At 40.7% G+C, this 16,783-nt stretch overlaps 1 protein-coding gene across 3 annotated transcripts in view; it reads left to right on the top strand.

Moving 5' to 3' along the window:
• LOC128691054 (protein ILRUN-like) overlaps positions 1-16,783 on the top strand; it is a gene marked incomplete at its 5' end in the record, with an annotated part of 68,694 nt that overhangs the window by 32,612 nt on the left and 19,299 nt on the right. The window contains 2 exon segments of one of the 3 annotated variants that reach the window (XM_070089030.1): positions 4,388-4,405; positions 4,439-8,607. Coding sequence (XP_069945131.1) covers positions 4,388-4,405; positions 4,439-4,798 — 378 coding nt within the window. 3 annotated transcript variants of the gene reach the window in all.

A 16,783-nucleotide genomic window follows, 5' to 3' on the forward strand; every position in this document is an offset into this window, starting at 1 on the left:
TGGCACACTTATTTTACTGTGTTCTGAGTATAGAAATGAAAGGATTGCAAGTGATGTGCTAACTTTTTTTTTTTTTTTTTTTTTTTTTTTTTTTTTTTTTAACTCCAGCTGTCTTCTACAGAAGTAGGGTGACCTGAAAAAGCAGAAACACTTTCACCATCACTCACTCCATCACTTGTCCTGTCAGAGGTGTGCTGATACTGCAGTTCAAAACTGCAAATATCCCCACCCCTCCTTCAGAGTGCAGACACTGTAATTCCTACCTCTAGGACTCAAGTCTGGTTAACATAACAACTTTTCCTGAATCTCTTCATAAATGCTACTTTGCATACACTCCAACAGTACATCAAATCAAAACCATTTGCCTCCACTCTTATCTAAAATGCTCAAACATGCTTGCTGGATGTCTCAGCCTCTAATACACAAAACCTCCTTTACTCTGTCCCTCTCTTTCCTAGGACGACCCCTTCCCCGCCTTCCCTCTGCTACAGATTTATAAACCATCTAAGTCATTTTATTTTTATTTTTTTTTTTCAACAAGTCGGCCGTCTCCCACCGAGGCAGGGTGACCCAAAAAAGAAAGAAAATCCCCAAAAAGAAAATACTTTCATCATCATTCAACACTTTCACCTCACTCACACATAATCACTGTTTTTGCAGAGGTGCTCAGAACACAACAGTTTAGAAGCATATACGTATAAAGATACACAACATATCCCTCCAAACTGCTAATATCCCGAAACCCCTCCTTTAGAGTGCAGGCAATTTTATGGTTCACCTCATCTCTCATAGACCCATCTGCTGACAAGTCCACTCCCAATTTTTTTTGTTTTTTTCAACAAACCAAATATATTCCCTTCCTTCATACTCCCTCCAGTCTGATATCCAGTGTTTCATTACCTAAATTTTTTATTACCCTCATCACTTTGCTGTTTCCAGTGTTCACTTATAATATTTTTCTTTTACATTTCCTCTCAAATTTGTCTACCAACTTTGGCAACCTCTCTTCAGTATCTCCCAAAAGCACAGTGTCATCAACAGAAAACAACTTTGACAACTCCTACTTTGTATTAAATTCTTTATCTTCCAATCCCATACCTCTCCCTAACACCCCTGCATTCATTTCTCTTGCAACCCTATCTATAAATATATTAAACAACCTTGGTGACATCACATTAAATTGGTTAAATTTGGATTTAAAAAGTATATAGAAAAGTACTTGTTTGTCAGTAGAGTTGTAGATGAATGGAAGAAATTGCAGTGTTTGGACAAATACCAGGTATACATAGAGTGAAAATGGTTGAAAAATCTGTCTAGCATAGACCAGTAGGCCTACTATAATGCTCTTTTATTAATGCTTTTATATTATTTTTTTTCAACAAACTGGCTGTATCTCACCAAGGCAAGGTGGCCCAAAAAGAAAAACGAAAGTTTCTCTTTTTAGATTTAGTAATTTATACAGGAGAAGGGGTTACTAGCCCCTTGCTCCCGGCATTTTAGTTGCCTGTTACAACACGCCTGGCTTACGTAGGAAGAATTCTGTTCCACTTCCCCATGGAGATAAGAGGAAATAAACAAGAACAAGAACTAGAAAGAAAATAGAAGAAAACCCAGAGGGGTATGTATATATATGCTTGTACATGTATGTGTAGTGACCTAAGTGTAAGCAGAAGTAGCAAGGCATACCTGAAATCTTGCATGTTTATGAGACAGAAAAAAGGACACCAGCAATCCTACCATCATGTAAAACAATTACAGACTTTCGTTTCGCACTCAATTGGCAGGACGGTAGTACCTCCCTGGGCGGTTGCTGTCTACCAACCTTTTTTTTTTTTTTTCAACAAGTTGGCCGTCTCCCACCGAGGCAGGGTGACCCAAAAAAGAAAGAAAATCCCCAAAAAGAAAATACTTTCATCATCATTCAACACTTTCACCACACTCGCACATTATCACTGTTTTTGCAGAGGTGCTCAGAATACAACAGTCTAGAAGCATACACATATAAAGATACACAACATATCCCTCCAAACTGCCAATATCCCAAACCCCTCCTTTAAAGTACAGGCACTGTACTTCCCATTTCCAGGACTCAAGTCCAACTAGATGAAAATAACCGGTTTCCCTGAATCCCTTCACTAAATATTACCCTGCTCACACTCCAACAGATCGTCAGGTCCCAAGTACCATTCGTCTCCATTCACTCCTATCTAACACGCTCATGCACGCACCTACTACCTATATATAGAAACTAAATTATTGGTTTGGCAGTAGTCATAGATGGGTGCAATATATAATTATGGGCAAGAACTCTCTATCTTGGCCCAAACAGAGGCTTTATCAAGTGTGTACATGACATTTGCAATATGATAATGTATACAAAGCATAGTTAAGTAAGAGAGGATAGAATGATAACCTTGCCTGGTTGCTGGGTCACTTGCACAGTGTATTTGGATAAATTTACAAGGCGAGTTTAGCCTGAAGCTTTGCAATGCTCTGTGTCCCATGGTTCTGTTTGATGGTATTGGAAATGTGTGTGCAGCCTCTAAACATCAATAACTTGTCTTGTTTTCTTCTTTGATAATCATTTTTTCTTTTGTCCAGTCCATTAGATGTGTATGTTGTTTTCCTATGAATAGTTCAAGCATTATTGTATGTCTTACAAAGGCACCGTGCAGTCTCACCAATATTACTCCTACCATATCCATTGCAGAGAATTCTGAAGACACTTGCTTCACTATTAGTGTGACTGGGTTATATATCGAGTTATTTTCTGATCCATTTTGTAGGTGACCTGTAATATTGAGGTCATTCTTGTGAAGAGTATTGAAAATTTAGTCAGACACATCACCAGTTGGAAGAATGAATTGCTGCTTGCTTGTTGTGTTTGTTAATTTTGGGGTTTTGGAGATTGTGTTTTGCATTGCCAGTACAGTAGGGCCCCACTTATACAGCTGGTTAGGTTCCAGGCTACCACCGGAAAAATGGACATCGCCGGAAAGCCAAACATCATTTGTTTCCACCTTTAAATGTCACATAATAAGTTTACACTAACTTATATTAAGTTAGCAATAGAATTAGGTATTAAAAAACAATAAACAGTAAAATACACATACAGTACACTCATTACTTACCTCAAAATATTTGTAGTTTTAATGTAGGGTGAGAAGTGAGTAGTGTTTATTGTGAGAAGTTAAGTGTGGGTTGGCCAGATGGTAGCTCATCTGGCCAACCCACCCACACATAATATAATATGACATTAAAAGCGCCCTTGAGTGATAAAATGCACGTAGTGTACACTCATTACTTACCTTAAAATATTTGTAATCTTAATTGTCTTAATATAGGCGGCAAGGTGAATAGTATTTATATGTAGAAAGTCAAGTGTGGTAGGTATGGTAGCCCATCTGACCAACCCACCCACACATAATATACTAGGCATTTAAAGTGTCCTAGAGCAGTAAACTACATATACAGTACATTCATTACTTTTTTTTTTCTAACAGGTCAGCTGTCTCCCACCAAGGCAGGGCAACTCATTACTTACCTTAAAATTATTTGTAGTCTTAATGTAGGGTGAGAGGTGAGTAAACGAGATAAAACCGAATAAATGAGAGAGAGAGAGAGAGAGAGAGAACGAGAAAATGAGAGAGGACAGAGCTGCAGAGTATGTAAACAGATGAACGCAGCTAGTGGATTGATACACATTCATTTCCATATACAGTGGACCCCCCGCATAGCGACTTTAATCCGTGCAAGAGGGCTGATTGTTATGCGAAATGTTCGGTATGCGAATGAATTTTCCCCATAAGAAATAATGGAAATCAAATTAATCCGTGCAAGACACCCAAAAGTATGAAAAAAAAAATTTTACCACATGAAATATACATTTTCCTACACACAAAGAGAAGGATACATGCACAATAGTAGAGTAGTACATGCACAATATATATTGTGCATGTACTACTCTACTAAATGAAGAATAAATGACACTTACCTTTATTGAAGATGCAGCAATGACTGATGAGACACTGTGTCCTGGGAGTGTCTTTTCCTCCTGAGTACTGTAGGTCCTGTTTGGCATTTTCTTCCAGAACAGGCCTTATCACACTGTGTATGCCACTACGATTCTTAAATCTCTCAAACCAACCTTTGCTGGCTTTAAATTCACCAATATGAGCACTAGTTCCAGGCATTTTTCCCTGTTCACCTGGGTGTTAGTCGACTGGTGTGGGTTGCATCCTGGGAGACAAGATTAAGGACCCCAATGGAAATAAGTTAGACAGTCTTCGATGACACTGACTTTTTTGGGTTATCCTGGGTGGCAAATCCTCTGGGGTTAATTGTTTCTTGGTATTCTCAATAAGCCACACCAACAACGGTGCTACAGCAGCAGCAGCAGCTGACGGTGGTACAGCAGCAACAGACGATGCTACAGCAGCAACAGACGATGCTACAGCAGCAACAGACGATGCTACAGCAGCAGCAGACGATGCTACAGCAGCAGCAGACGATGCTACAGCAGCAGCAGACGATGCTACAGCAGCAGCAGACGATGCTACAGCAGCAGCAGACGATGCTACAGCAGCAGCAGACGATGCTACAGCAGCAGCAGACGATGCTACAGCAGCAGCAGACGATGCTACAGCAGCAGCAGACGATGCTACAGCAGCAGCAGACGATGCTACAGCAGCAGCAGACGGTACTACAGCAGCAGCAGCAGCTGACGGTGGTACAACAGCAGCAGCAGCTGACAGTGCAGCAGCAGCTGACAATGCAGCAGCAGCTGTACCACCAATAGTAGCGATGGTTGATTGGGGTTTATTATACAACCTGGCCAGCTCGGAGACACGCACTCCACTTTCATACTTATCAATGATCTTTTTCTTCATCTCTATAGTAATTCTCACCCTTATTGCTGTAGGGTTGGCACTAGAAGCTTTCTTGGGGCCCATGGTCACTTATTTTCCAGAAAAATCACCAAAAACACTGTAATAATACGAAATGTTCCGATTGTATGCTTGGATGTTACTGCGGAGGCTGGCTGGTAAACAATGCCACCGGCGGAACATGTGAGCGTGGCTCAGGCCGCACATTGGACGCGTCTCGGATGAAGAGCAGTGAGCGGCTTTTTGAGCGGTATGCGAGGCAAAATTTTTGCGAAAAAAGCGAGCGGTATGCGGATTGTACGGTATGCGATGCGTGCGGTATGCAGGGGTCCACTGTATGTAAAGCTTATATCATAATACAAACACCTTACATTGTGTACAAGTTGTCTCCACATTGGTAAAGTAGAATAAATGAAGAGCAACACTCCCATTCTCACGTAACACACCATTTTTAGAAGGAATGATGCTCTGAGTGAAGGCATACGAAAGGAATAATTTTATACAATTACCCCCAGTAATACTATTGCGTACACATTTTCTTTGGTGTTGGGCTAGAGAAAACATTTTTCTTTCCGACACTTTGACAAGACGATTGGAAAGACATCTCATATTTATGTTAATTTATTCCACTTTGGGTGTATTTATCATGTTTATATGTTATGTAGCATGTTTATTATATAATTTTTAAAAAATATCATAGATGGATTAAGCAAAATGTCTAAATTAACGTTTTACATGACATTTAATGCACCTCAGAGTGATTATTATTGTGTGTTATTGTCATCATCATTAATATGGCATCTTAAAGAATAATAAGACACACTTTGTGATTTTATTGTGTACCTCCACACCAGCACAGTGTGTAAGTTTATTTAGGTACAGTTACATGTATGTAACTGTGAGTAACTGGTGCTTGCTTGTTGTGTTTGTTAATTTTTGGGTTTTGGAGTCTGTGCTTTGCATTTGGAAAGTTTCCAAACATAATGGAGAGTCGTGCTCATGGAGAATGTAAGCAAACCTGGTGGGGTGCGGTGATCGTATTAGAAAGACGGGGGAGCCATATAGCGAGTTTTGGTCATAATCTGACATGTCCGTATTAGAGCAAAATGCCATAAAGTGGGGCCCTACTGTATAATAATTAGGGAATTTTAGTGTTACGAAAGTATTGGAGATTGTACACTGGACATTTGTAATTCATGCAGGTTACATTTCTGAAATCTTCTATTTATGAACTGAAAAATATAAGGGAAAAAAAGGTTGTTTTCCTGAGACCTCCAAAAAACCCAAACAGATTTGTTTAGTATCATAATTCTTAAAAAAAAAAAAAATACTTCTCAAATATCTGAACTCTGGTGAAGTTCAGACAGCTAAAAGAAAGAGTACATGTAGTTATAGGAGGCTGTTTGTTCACATCCATTCACCCGTCTTTACACCCTCCACTGCACTTCTAAAACAGTGGCATACCCCAGTGCATAGTAATGAGTCTCCTGCCTGCCTGCAAGACACAGCACTCCTTAACATTTTTTCTCTTATTGAACACACAGGCCCTTTTTCACTGAGGCAGGGTGACCCAAAAAAGAAATGCTTTGATCATCATCACTCATTCCATCATTATCTTGCCAGAGTCATGTATTTCTTAACAGAAATGTGTGCTTCAAGTGGAATGTATTCTGTTCCAGGGCACTTTAATAGAAACGGCATTCTTCTATTGGAAATGAAAACCTAAATTTAAATTGCATAATATTGAAAATGCAAGCTATGATTGTGTGGCTTAAGGTTTTCTGCTGTATTACAGTGAGTCAAGAAATTCAGAATTGTAGATTCTATGAGTATATAAGAAAATCAAGTGTCAGTCCTACATTAAATAAGTTCATCTTGGTGGGAAAAGAAATATATGAGGTCATCCTTATTTGTGGGTTTTCTGTAGACTTAAAACTTTACATTGTGTTTAATTTTAAGGATTTTAAAATTTGAGAGAGAGAGAGCATCAGAAACCTTTGAGGTAAACTTATTTTGTTGAATTCTTTCAAACTCATTGTCAAGGTAACCCAGCAACTTTATGACAGCACTCTGTTGTCATTCCCCATCTATGCATGTCTTAACCTCACCTTTTTTGTATATACTGCCATGTTGCAAGTGCCATGTATCGACTTCCTAAAGGTTTCATCTTGCAATACTTGTCCATAATCCTGCCTTTAAATAATTTAAGGCTTACAGTTTATGGATTTCAGCTTCTTAACAATATCATTGATGAATAGGTTGACCCCTCCATCTTTTGCCACTTCCCTCCTCAACAAAAAAATTGTTCTTTGAATCTCGAACTGTACTCGAGTATATGTAGTATAACAAGACTCTCACTTGAAAACTATTACTATTATATAACTAGATTTCAGTGATCCTTATTAGACTAAGAAAATTAATTAGCATAGTAATATATAGTAGACATATATTTGTCTGAATTTAATGGTGAAATTTTGAGATGGGTGGTACAAAGGGATTGGGATGTAACAGCTTCATTTAGGTTCTGGATACATAGGCATGATAAAAAGTTCCATTGCTTATGTATAAGCAAATGTACTACTGTGATTTCACCCACTCATGCCTGAATGTTGTATGATAGAAGCAGACTGAATGACAAAACACACACTTCATCCAAAGTGATATGAAGGTGTTGGTTAGACAACTGCAAGAGATCACAACAAAGGCAAAGCTGATTATTATCAGGTGGGTTGAGCCAGTGTGTGTGGAGGTAGGGTCTACAGAGATGTGAAATGCAGAACTTTACAGTTATTTGCAAAAATAGATATATAAACATTTTTAAATCTATAACAGAGTTTACATGTAAACTATTACTTTTAAGTTGTAAGAGTATTTTCTGATTGAAGTGAACATGTGATGGGATTTTACAAAATAATGTTTTAGAAATAAGATGAAATTATTAAGATGTTCTTAAATCTTTTTTAAATTTCCATTTGATATTCAGATCTAATATCAAATTTAGGTACACAGGTTGTGTGGATTTTAGGGCAAAGGACACTTTATTTACAAGAGTATGAGAAGTTGGTTGTGGTGTATTCCTGAAGTGTTGACAGCAGTTTTATTTATATTTTTTTTTATTATGGTTTATCTTGATGTGTATGAGAGAAAAATGAATTTTTTCAATTTCTTCATGAAATTGCATTAAGTTTACACAATATGCCAAAAGTAAGGCAGCTTCTATGAAGTACTGGTAGTTACAAATAATTTTAGGTACAGTACATGTACTGTATCTAATGTTTACATCCATTTTTACATAATCTTTAACTTTTTTCTCTCTTTTTACCCTCTCCCAGAAATGATTGATAGTTGTCGGCTATGCACCTCTTTATTGACATGTGATTATATCTTCATTTCCCTTTATCAAATATACGGTTTTGATTATGCTTAAGATATCTCCTTTCTCCTTTATTTCTTAACATTATTTGCATTCGCTTTAATAACTAGAATCAAGAACACTTATCAAGTTATGGTCACAAATTATAAGTTTAATTTTGTTGTGAGTATTGGTATGTTCATCAGATTTTTGTAGTAATTCTTATTAGACTTTTGTTTTTCAGTCATTGTTGAAATATTGTAACAGAATATTGTTATCCTGAATGGTGCATTCAGTGCATGAGGTACAATTTCATATACACAAATGGTTCCAATTTATGTGAATAAAAAAATTTAATACTTTTTTAAAGTGTTAATTTTTATTAAGAATTTCCAAACTTTTCCATTCCTAAACTTCATTTCTCTGTTAGTAGTTTTTCTCTTGTTTGTAAAGATTTTTTAGATATTCTCATCTGGGCTATTCAGTCTTGTTTATTTGTAATTTGTATAGATGGCAACTCAATTATTTTATATTTACACATGTAAATGTAAAACCTGAAACAAATGTTTGAAATGGTATTTCAGAATCTTCAACCTCTGGAAGGCATGGAGTTAGTAAGTAGCAGAAATGCTTAGGGAATACAGTGGAACCTCGACTTACGAGTTTAATCCGTTCCATGACCTAGATCGTAACTCAGTTTGTTTGTATATCAAATCAATTTTCCTCATTTAAATTAACTGAAATACCATTAATCAGTCCCAGCGGAATTCCTGCTCTCGGGAGGCAGGACAAAATACTTCAATATAAAGCTAATATTAACTCTACGGCTTACTTATCTATCACAATTGATCTAATATGACATATTAAACAATATAAATAACATCGAAACATGATATATACTCTAGAATGAATAAAACAGGCCATAATATGGCGAGTGGTGGTGGAGCCTCCCGCTACTGCACTGACCACATCTTCCCCTTCTAAAAACTGAGTGTTTATTTATGATTTCATGCTTTAATTCCATGGATATCATCCTATTTTTCTTCTCAGAGCTGTCCTTTGCACTTGCTTAGAACCCATGGTTAGAAAAAAGAAATTTGGCAAAATAGCTGCACAAAATGCAAGCATAACACGAGAGAAATGCTTCCACAGTGCACTGCGCCAACTAGTGGCAGCATTCTGAAGTTCCTCGTTGTTCTTACTATTATATTATTACACAAATAGCCCGCACATAGAAGAGAGGAGCTTATAATGACCTTTCGGTCCGACTTGGACCATTTACAAAGTCACACATCAGTCACAAGTTAGTGTGACTTTGTAAATGGTCCAAGTCGGACCGAAACGTCTTTGTAAGCTCCTCTCTTCTATGTGCGGGTTATTTGTGTATCTTTCCAATCAGGGTATTGTGCCTTTTTGCGTTATTATTATTATTATTTTAGGGAACTGAAGCTCGTTCGTTATTGTTATTATTACAAGGAACCTTGATGCTGGTGAGGGGCTCTTGATCTAGGGAATTTGATCTGTGCTCCAGTTCTCTAAATTAATAATAATAATAATAATAATAATAATAATAATAATAATAATAATAATGAGGAGCTTCAGAATGCCGCCACTAGTTGGCGCAGTGCACTGTTTACCTCGCCGTGGAAGCACTGCTCTCATGTTTTGCTTGCATTTTGTGCAGTTATTTTGCCAAATATCTTTTTTCTAACCATGGGCTCTAAAAGTGCAAAGGACAGTGCTGAGAAGAAAAAGAGGATGATGTTCATGAAGTTAAAGCATGAAATCATAGATACACACAAGCGAGGTGTGCGAGTTGTGGGTTGAGGGGGAAGCTTGCTCGCAACTCAGATTTTGGCTCGTAACTCAGAGCAAAAAATTGACTGAGCGACGGCTGGTATCTTGAAAAACTCACGTGTTGGGGCACTCGTAAGTTGAGGTTCCACTGTATAAGATTTTTAATCAACATATAGAAAAGGCTACAATAAGAGCAAAGGTGTCCACTCATTAGCATTTACCCAGTTGACAACCATTGATTACTCACTTTTGAGAACATATTAAGTGATTCTCAATTGTTTTGGTACTTTTTATAATTGCTCGTAACATTTAATAATTTAAACAGTCTTAATAAAATACTCTATCTGTGCTGCATTTAATTTAAAATCTTAGTATTTACACATATATTTGCACATTAAGACCTAGATTATTTTTCTTGGATTAATTTATTTAATGTTAAGATATTTCCTGTTAACTTATTACTTCGGTAACCTTTTTTTTATTATGCATCTACTTTTCAAAATAACAGTCCCACACCTTTTGATAGATAATCCAGGTGAAAAAAATGTTTACTGACTTTATTTCCAACTTTTCCTTATTCTAACTGTTCCCCTCTTTGAATAACCCACCATAATTCTTATTGGGTTCCTAATTTCACCTTTCTGCTCAGTCTTGTTATTTTGTGTGTACAGTACTTCATTAATTTTGTGAGGCCTCATCTTTATTTGCAGCACACTGAATGATCTCCATGGTTTAGCACTTTTTATGAATATAGATGTGAGAGAGTTCACTTGTTTGTAGCTACAAAAGTATAGTTATGCATATGGGGTCCCATTCTGTGCATTTTTTTTTTTTTTGGTAGTGGTTGTAGCATTTGCTACTTTTGCTTGGGTTCCACTATGTTAGTATACCTCTCCATAAAGAAAAACTTTATAAACTAGTATTTTTTTTATAGCTTACAACTGAGGTCTTCTGCTCACATTGTTGATGGTGCAAAATAACTTTATCTTCATGTATCCTTTTATGACCTTACATTTGGCTGTCACCTCTTCCTGTCAGCCAGCTAGAGCATTTTTAACATTTTAAGCTTTTTTTTGTAATTCATATTTTGCTCTGGTAGCCATTTTTTAAACAGGCCAATTTTTTTTCTACATTGGCTGTTTCCTACCAAGGTAAGTAACCAACAGAAAAAAACATATTCACCATCACTCATTAAAACATTTGTCTTCACTCACTCCAGTCTAGCATTATCACACCTCTTCAAGGGGGGCTCCTTGGCGTGGTGAAGAGGCTCTTGGTCTGAGGAATTAGACCTGTCGGTCTCCTTCCTCAGACTGAACCTAATTACCCCCCAATCCCCCCTTCCCTATCCCATCCTCCCCTTTTCCTTTCCTCCTCCTCCTCCTCCCCACCCCTCCCGTTTGCCCTTCTTCTTTTTGGCCTTTGGGATTTTTCCCACAGGCACACTAGTTCATAGGTAGGGGGAAGGGTACTGGGGTCCATCCCATTCCGTTGAGGTTCTTGGTGGTGGCGTAGTTTGCCGTGGGATCTGGATCGCCTGGGGATGTCCTGATCCCTCTCCTGTATCCCGGAGGGCGACTTTGGGTGTCTTTCGGGCGACGGGTGTATCTCTGGAAGCCACCTTTCGGATTCCGGTGGTGGTGGCTGAAGGAGATATGCTTTGTGGCGGATATCCGGCCGCCCTCTCTTTTGTCCACCGAGATAGCTCGGCAGATGTGAGGTTGCTATCCCGAATTGCTGGTTTACTGGCATGAAGGGTAGGGTATGGCACGGGTTCCATGTTGCATCTGCGCTACTTGCGGTGCTGAGCTCCTCTTGGGCGCGGAGGGAGATTTCTGGCCCTTTCATTCCTCCTAGGAACTATCCCTCCCCGGTCCCCCCCTTTTTTATTTTTATTTTCTTTTTTTTTTCTTAAAAACAAAAAGAAAGACGTAACCTAACCATGGAGTCCCAAATCCATGACCCCGCTACCCCCGGGCCCCTTATTTTTACCACACCCTGTTCTGACCTCGCCTCGTCTTTTGGCCACTCTTTGGACACTCCTAAGGCCCCTGTACCTCTTGCTGGTGCTGTTTCCTCACCCGATTCAGGTACCGGGGCTTCCACTGACTCCTTCGATTTGTCTGACCTCCGCTCTCCTTTGACTATGTTTACGGCCTCTCCCTCTATGGTGCGACGATTTTCGAATCGCCAGCCCGTCTCACGTTGGACTGACTCTGGTCCCACTTTTAAACGCCAACGACAATCTCCTGACGATGTTACTTCGTTACCTTCTCATTCTACTCGGAAAAGACCGACACGTCATGCACTCCCTCTCCACACTCAGTTTCGGACCACACAATGGACTAAATTCTTTACTTTACGACCGACTTCTACTGCCTATCTTTCTGGCCATAGTATTGGCAAAGCGCTCCTACGCCACGTTGGTAGAGATATTTCCTTTCATGCTCTTAAGAGTGGTACGCGCATCATCACAGTCCAGAATTCTACCCAAGCTCATGATCTTTCTCTTCTTTCACATATCGATACTATTCCTATCACTATTGAAAAACATCATTCCCTCAATTCTTGTAGTGGTACTGTTATTCTGCCCCATACCATAGTCCAACAGAATTTCCAGACATGTGGCAATGACATTCTCGAACAGCTGGAACTCCAAGATCTCCCAATTCTCAAGGTAGACACTTATGTTCTTCCCGCCCGCGGGCGAAGACGATCCCCTTGCAATGTGGCTCGTTTAACTTTTGACAGCCGTGAACTCCCATCCTCTGTTTTTGTAGCAGGACATTGGTTACAAGTTCGGAAGGTGATCCCTACACTGCAACAGTGCAGGAATTGCTGGCGATTTGGTCACCCAGCAAAATATTGCAGATCTATAGCCGAATGATACACAAATAACCCGCACATAAAAGAGAGAAGCTTACGACGACGTTTCGGTCCGACTTGGACCATTGACAAAGTCACACTAACAGAGGTGGAGCAGGACGGCTATATATAGGCAGGAAGAGGTGGAGGTAGTAGTAGTAGTAGTAGTAGTAGTAGTAGTACAAGAATTGTATATAATACCGACAGGATGAAATGACACATGCACAACACCCGGGCATCCCCACCGTAGACGTTTTGCCATCCAGCCAGCCACTGGATGGCGAAACGTCCACAACAAAGACAACCAGACGCTGCACATGTGCAGCGTCTGGTTGTCTTTGTTGTGGACGTTTCGCCATCCAGTGGCTGGCTGGATGGCGAAACGTCTACGGTGGGGATGCCCGGGTGTTGTGCATGTGTCATTTCATCCTGTCGGTATTATATACAATTCTTGTACTACTACTACTACTACTACTACTACTACTACCTCCACCTCTTCCTGCCTATATATAGCCGTCCTGCTCCACCTCTGTTAGTGTGACTTTGTCAATGGTCCAAGTCGGACCGAAACGTCGTCGTAAGCTTCTCTCTTTTATGTGCGGGTTATTTGTGTATCGTTCCAGTCACGGTATTGTGCCTTTTTGTTATTTATAGCCGAATGCCCAGTCTGTGGTGCCGATGACCATTCTAATACATCTTGCAGTCGACCTCCCTCTTGCCTTAATTGTCATGAGGCTCACCCTCCGTACTCTCGCCGTTGCCAGGTCTACTTAAATGAGCGGGAAATTCATTGCCTCAAAAAGGCAGAAGGTCTCCCTTATGCTATGGCAGTTTCTCATCTCCGCCTCCAAGGGAGACTACCCCGTGTTTCTTATTCTCGTGCTTCAAGACGTCCCCCCACTTCTGGGGTCCCATCTTCTGCAGCCTCCTCTATGGTTGCCAGTCCCATAGTCACTCCTGTATCTAATTCTTTTGCTGTCCTGGGCTCAGACATCCCTACTTCAACACCTCAGTCTGTCCTCACTTTGTGTTTTCCCTCACAAACCCCGGTATCGACAAAACCTCGTACAACACCTCCTCCCAATCGTCCCTCTACTTCTCAGAGGTCCAACAAATCTCCTTTAACCCCTCCTTCCCTTCATCCACCTCCACCTCCACATTTTACCTTCCTGGTCTCTGTACCTAGGTCTTCCCCTTTCACTGGCTCCGTTACAAGTGTGGAGGTTCATCCTCCTCCTCGTACTGCGCCTTCCTCCCTTGTCCTCTCCCAAGTTTCTTCCTCTTCTGCCACCTCCTGGGTTTCTGCCTCTTCTGTCCCCTCCCACACTTCTCCAGTTCCCTCCACCCTTTCGCCCCCTCCCCTACCTTGGTACAGTCCATTATAGCTCCGATCTTTACTCAAACTCCTCCTCCTTCCATCTCCAATATTGTCTCCCATATGACATCTCTGAACTCCGAAACACTTGAATCAATCTCTGAATATATTGCAGAGACCAAACCATCAGTGGGCACTGATCCACCCTCTGTTCCTTCTCTTTCCTCTTCTCCATCTGCACAACTCCTTTCTTCACAACGCACCGTTCCTTCGCTACTTGAACGTTTTCCTTTGCCACCGCATGTGGAGTTTTCTAACCCTTCTAGTCCATAGGTACCCTTACCTGCGGATTTCAGGTATCTTTATCGTTGCCAATCATGGCCTATTTACAGTGGAATATTCACGGCCTCAGGGGTAATCGGGGGGAGCTTCAGATGTTGCTCTCCCAGTTTTCCCCTGTTGGTGTTTGCTTACAGGAACCAAAATTACACTCTGCTGTTATCTATCCCTCGGGCTATAATTTATTGTATTCTTCAGATCCTTTTCCTGATGGGACCTTTAATGAAAGTGCCCTTCTACGCACTGATATTCCGTACCATCAGCTATTTGTTCGTACTTCGCTGCATTACACAGCAGCCCGTATCCACTTGCATAGGTGGTATACACTCTGTTCTTTGTATCTCTCTCCATCTCGGGCATTATCTATCCCGGATATTGCCTTTCTTGTTTCGTCATTACCGTCACCACTTCTGTTACTTGGCGATTTTAATGCCCATCATTTCCTCTGGGGGGGTCTCACTGTGATTCCTGTGGCATTCAGCTAGAGACTTTTCTTGCTACCCACCCCCTCCATGTTTTAAATACAGGTACTCTCACCCATTTTGATCCTCGGACTCATACTCTCTCTTGCATCGATCTCTCAGTCTGCTCTTCCTCTGCCGCATTAGACTTCACCTGGTCTGTTCTTCCGGATTTACATGACAGCGATCATTTCCCAATCATTCTTACTTCCCCTTCATATTCACCACTTCTTCGTATCCCACGCTGGCAATTTGATCAGGCAAATTGGAACCTTTACTCACAACTAACTGTTTTTAGTGAGGTTCCTTCTTCGTCCTCCATTAATGAGCTTTTACACCTCTTCTCATCCCCCGTTTTAACCGCATCTTCTCATTCTATACCTGGAGTTTACTTCAGGCAGGCATTCTCAGAAATGCATGCCATGGTGGTCTCCTACTTGTGCTCGGGCAGTATGTTTGAAACGAGCTGCGTGGGGCAGGTACCGGTGCAATAGAACCACGGAGAGACTTCTTGATTTTAAGCAGAAGCGTGTGATTGCTCGCCGTGTCATCCGTGACGCTAAATGCACTTGCTGGCGAGATTGTCTCCACCATCACCTCTGCTTCCTCTGAGTGCAGTCTGGAAAAAAGTACGAAAACTGAGTGGTAAATGTTCTCCTGACCCGGCTCCTGTTCTGCGGGTTGCCAGTGTTGATATTGCAAACCCACTAGATGTTGCCAATGAAATTGGCAATCATCTGGTCCGTATTTCTCAGGGGCTCCATCTATGCCCCTCGTTTCTTTCCTCAGTCTGCCAGAGAGTTAGCACCCTTGGACTTTTCTTCTCTCAGAGAAGAACAGTATAATGTGCCTTTTACACTTCAGGAACTGGAGGCAACACACTCAGCCTGCCGATCATCGGCAGCTGGGCCCGACGACATTCATATTCGTATGCTACAACATTTACATCACTCAGCCCTTGCAGTCCTATTACGCCTTTTCAATCTTATTTGGTCACAAGGAGTTCTTCCACAGCTGTGGAAATCTGCCATTGTTCTCCCTTTCTGCAAACCGGGTACTACGGGACATGAAGCCTCCCACTATCGTCCCATTGCTCTTAACCAGTGCAGTTTGCAAAGTGATGGAACGCCTGGTAAATAGACGTTTAGTGTGGTATTTAGAGACACAACAGTCTCTCCACTTGTCAATATGGCTTTCGTAAGGGCCGTTCTACAATAGACCCCTTACTATGCTTGGATATGTATGTTCGTAATGCCTTTGCGAATAACCACTCAGTTATTGCCATATTTTTTGACCTTGAGAAGGCATATGACACAACTTGGAGGTATAATATTTTGGCCCAAGCCCACTCCTTAGTCCTTCGAGGCAATCTACCATCCTTCCTTAAGAACTTTTTAATTGACAGACATTTCTGTGTTCGGGTTAATAATGTGCTCTCCCTGGACTTTATCCAAGCTGAAGGTGTCCCCCAGGGATGTGTTCTGAGCACAACACTTTTTCTCCTTGCTATAAATGATTTGGACTCTAGTCTTCCATCCAATATTTGGTCATCACTCTATGTTGATGACTTTGCTATTGCCTGTGCAGGCGCTGACTGTCACCTCATTACAGTTTCTCTCCAGCATGCAGTCGACCATGTTTCCAGTTGGGCCACCACACATGGGTGTAAATTTTCCAGTACCAAAACTCACCAAATTACTTTCACTAGACGCTCTGTCATCTCCGATCATCCTTTATACCTCTATGGCACCCGTATCCCTGAACGTGA

The sequence above is a fragment of the Cherax quadricarinatus genome, chromosome 27 (assembly GCF_038502225.1).
Source record: "Cherax quadricarinatus isolate ZL_2023a chromosome 27, ASM3850222v1, whole genome shotgun sequence".
NCBI lineage: Eukaryota > Metazoa > Arthropoda > Malacostraca > Decapoda > Parastacidae > Cherax > Cherax quadricarinatus.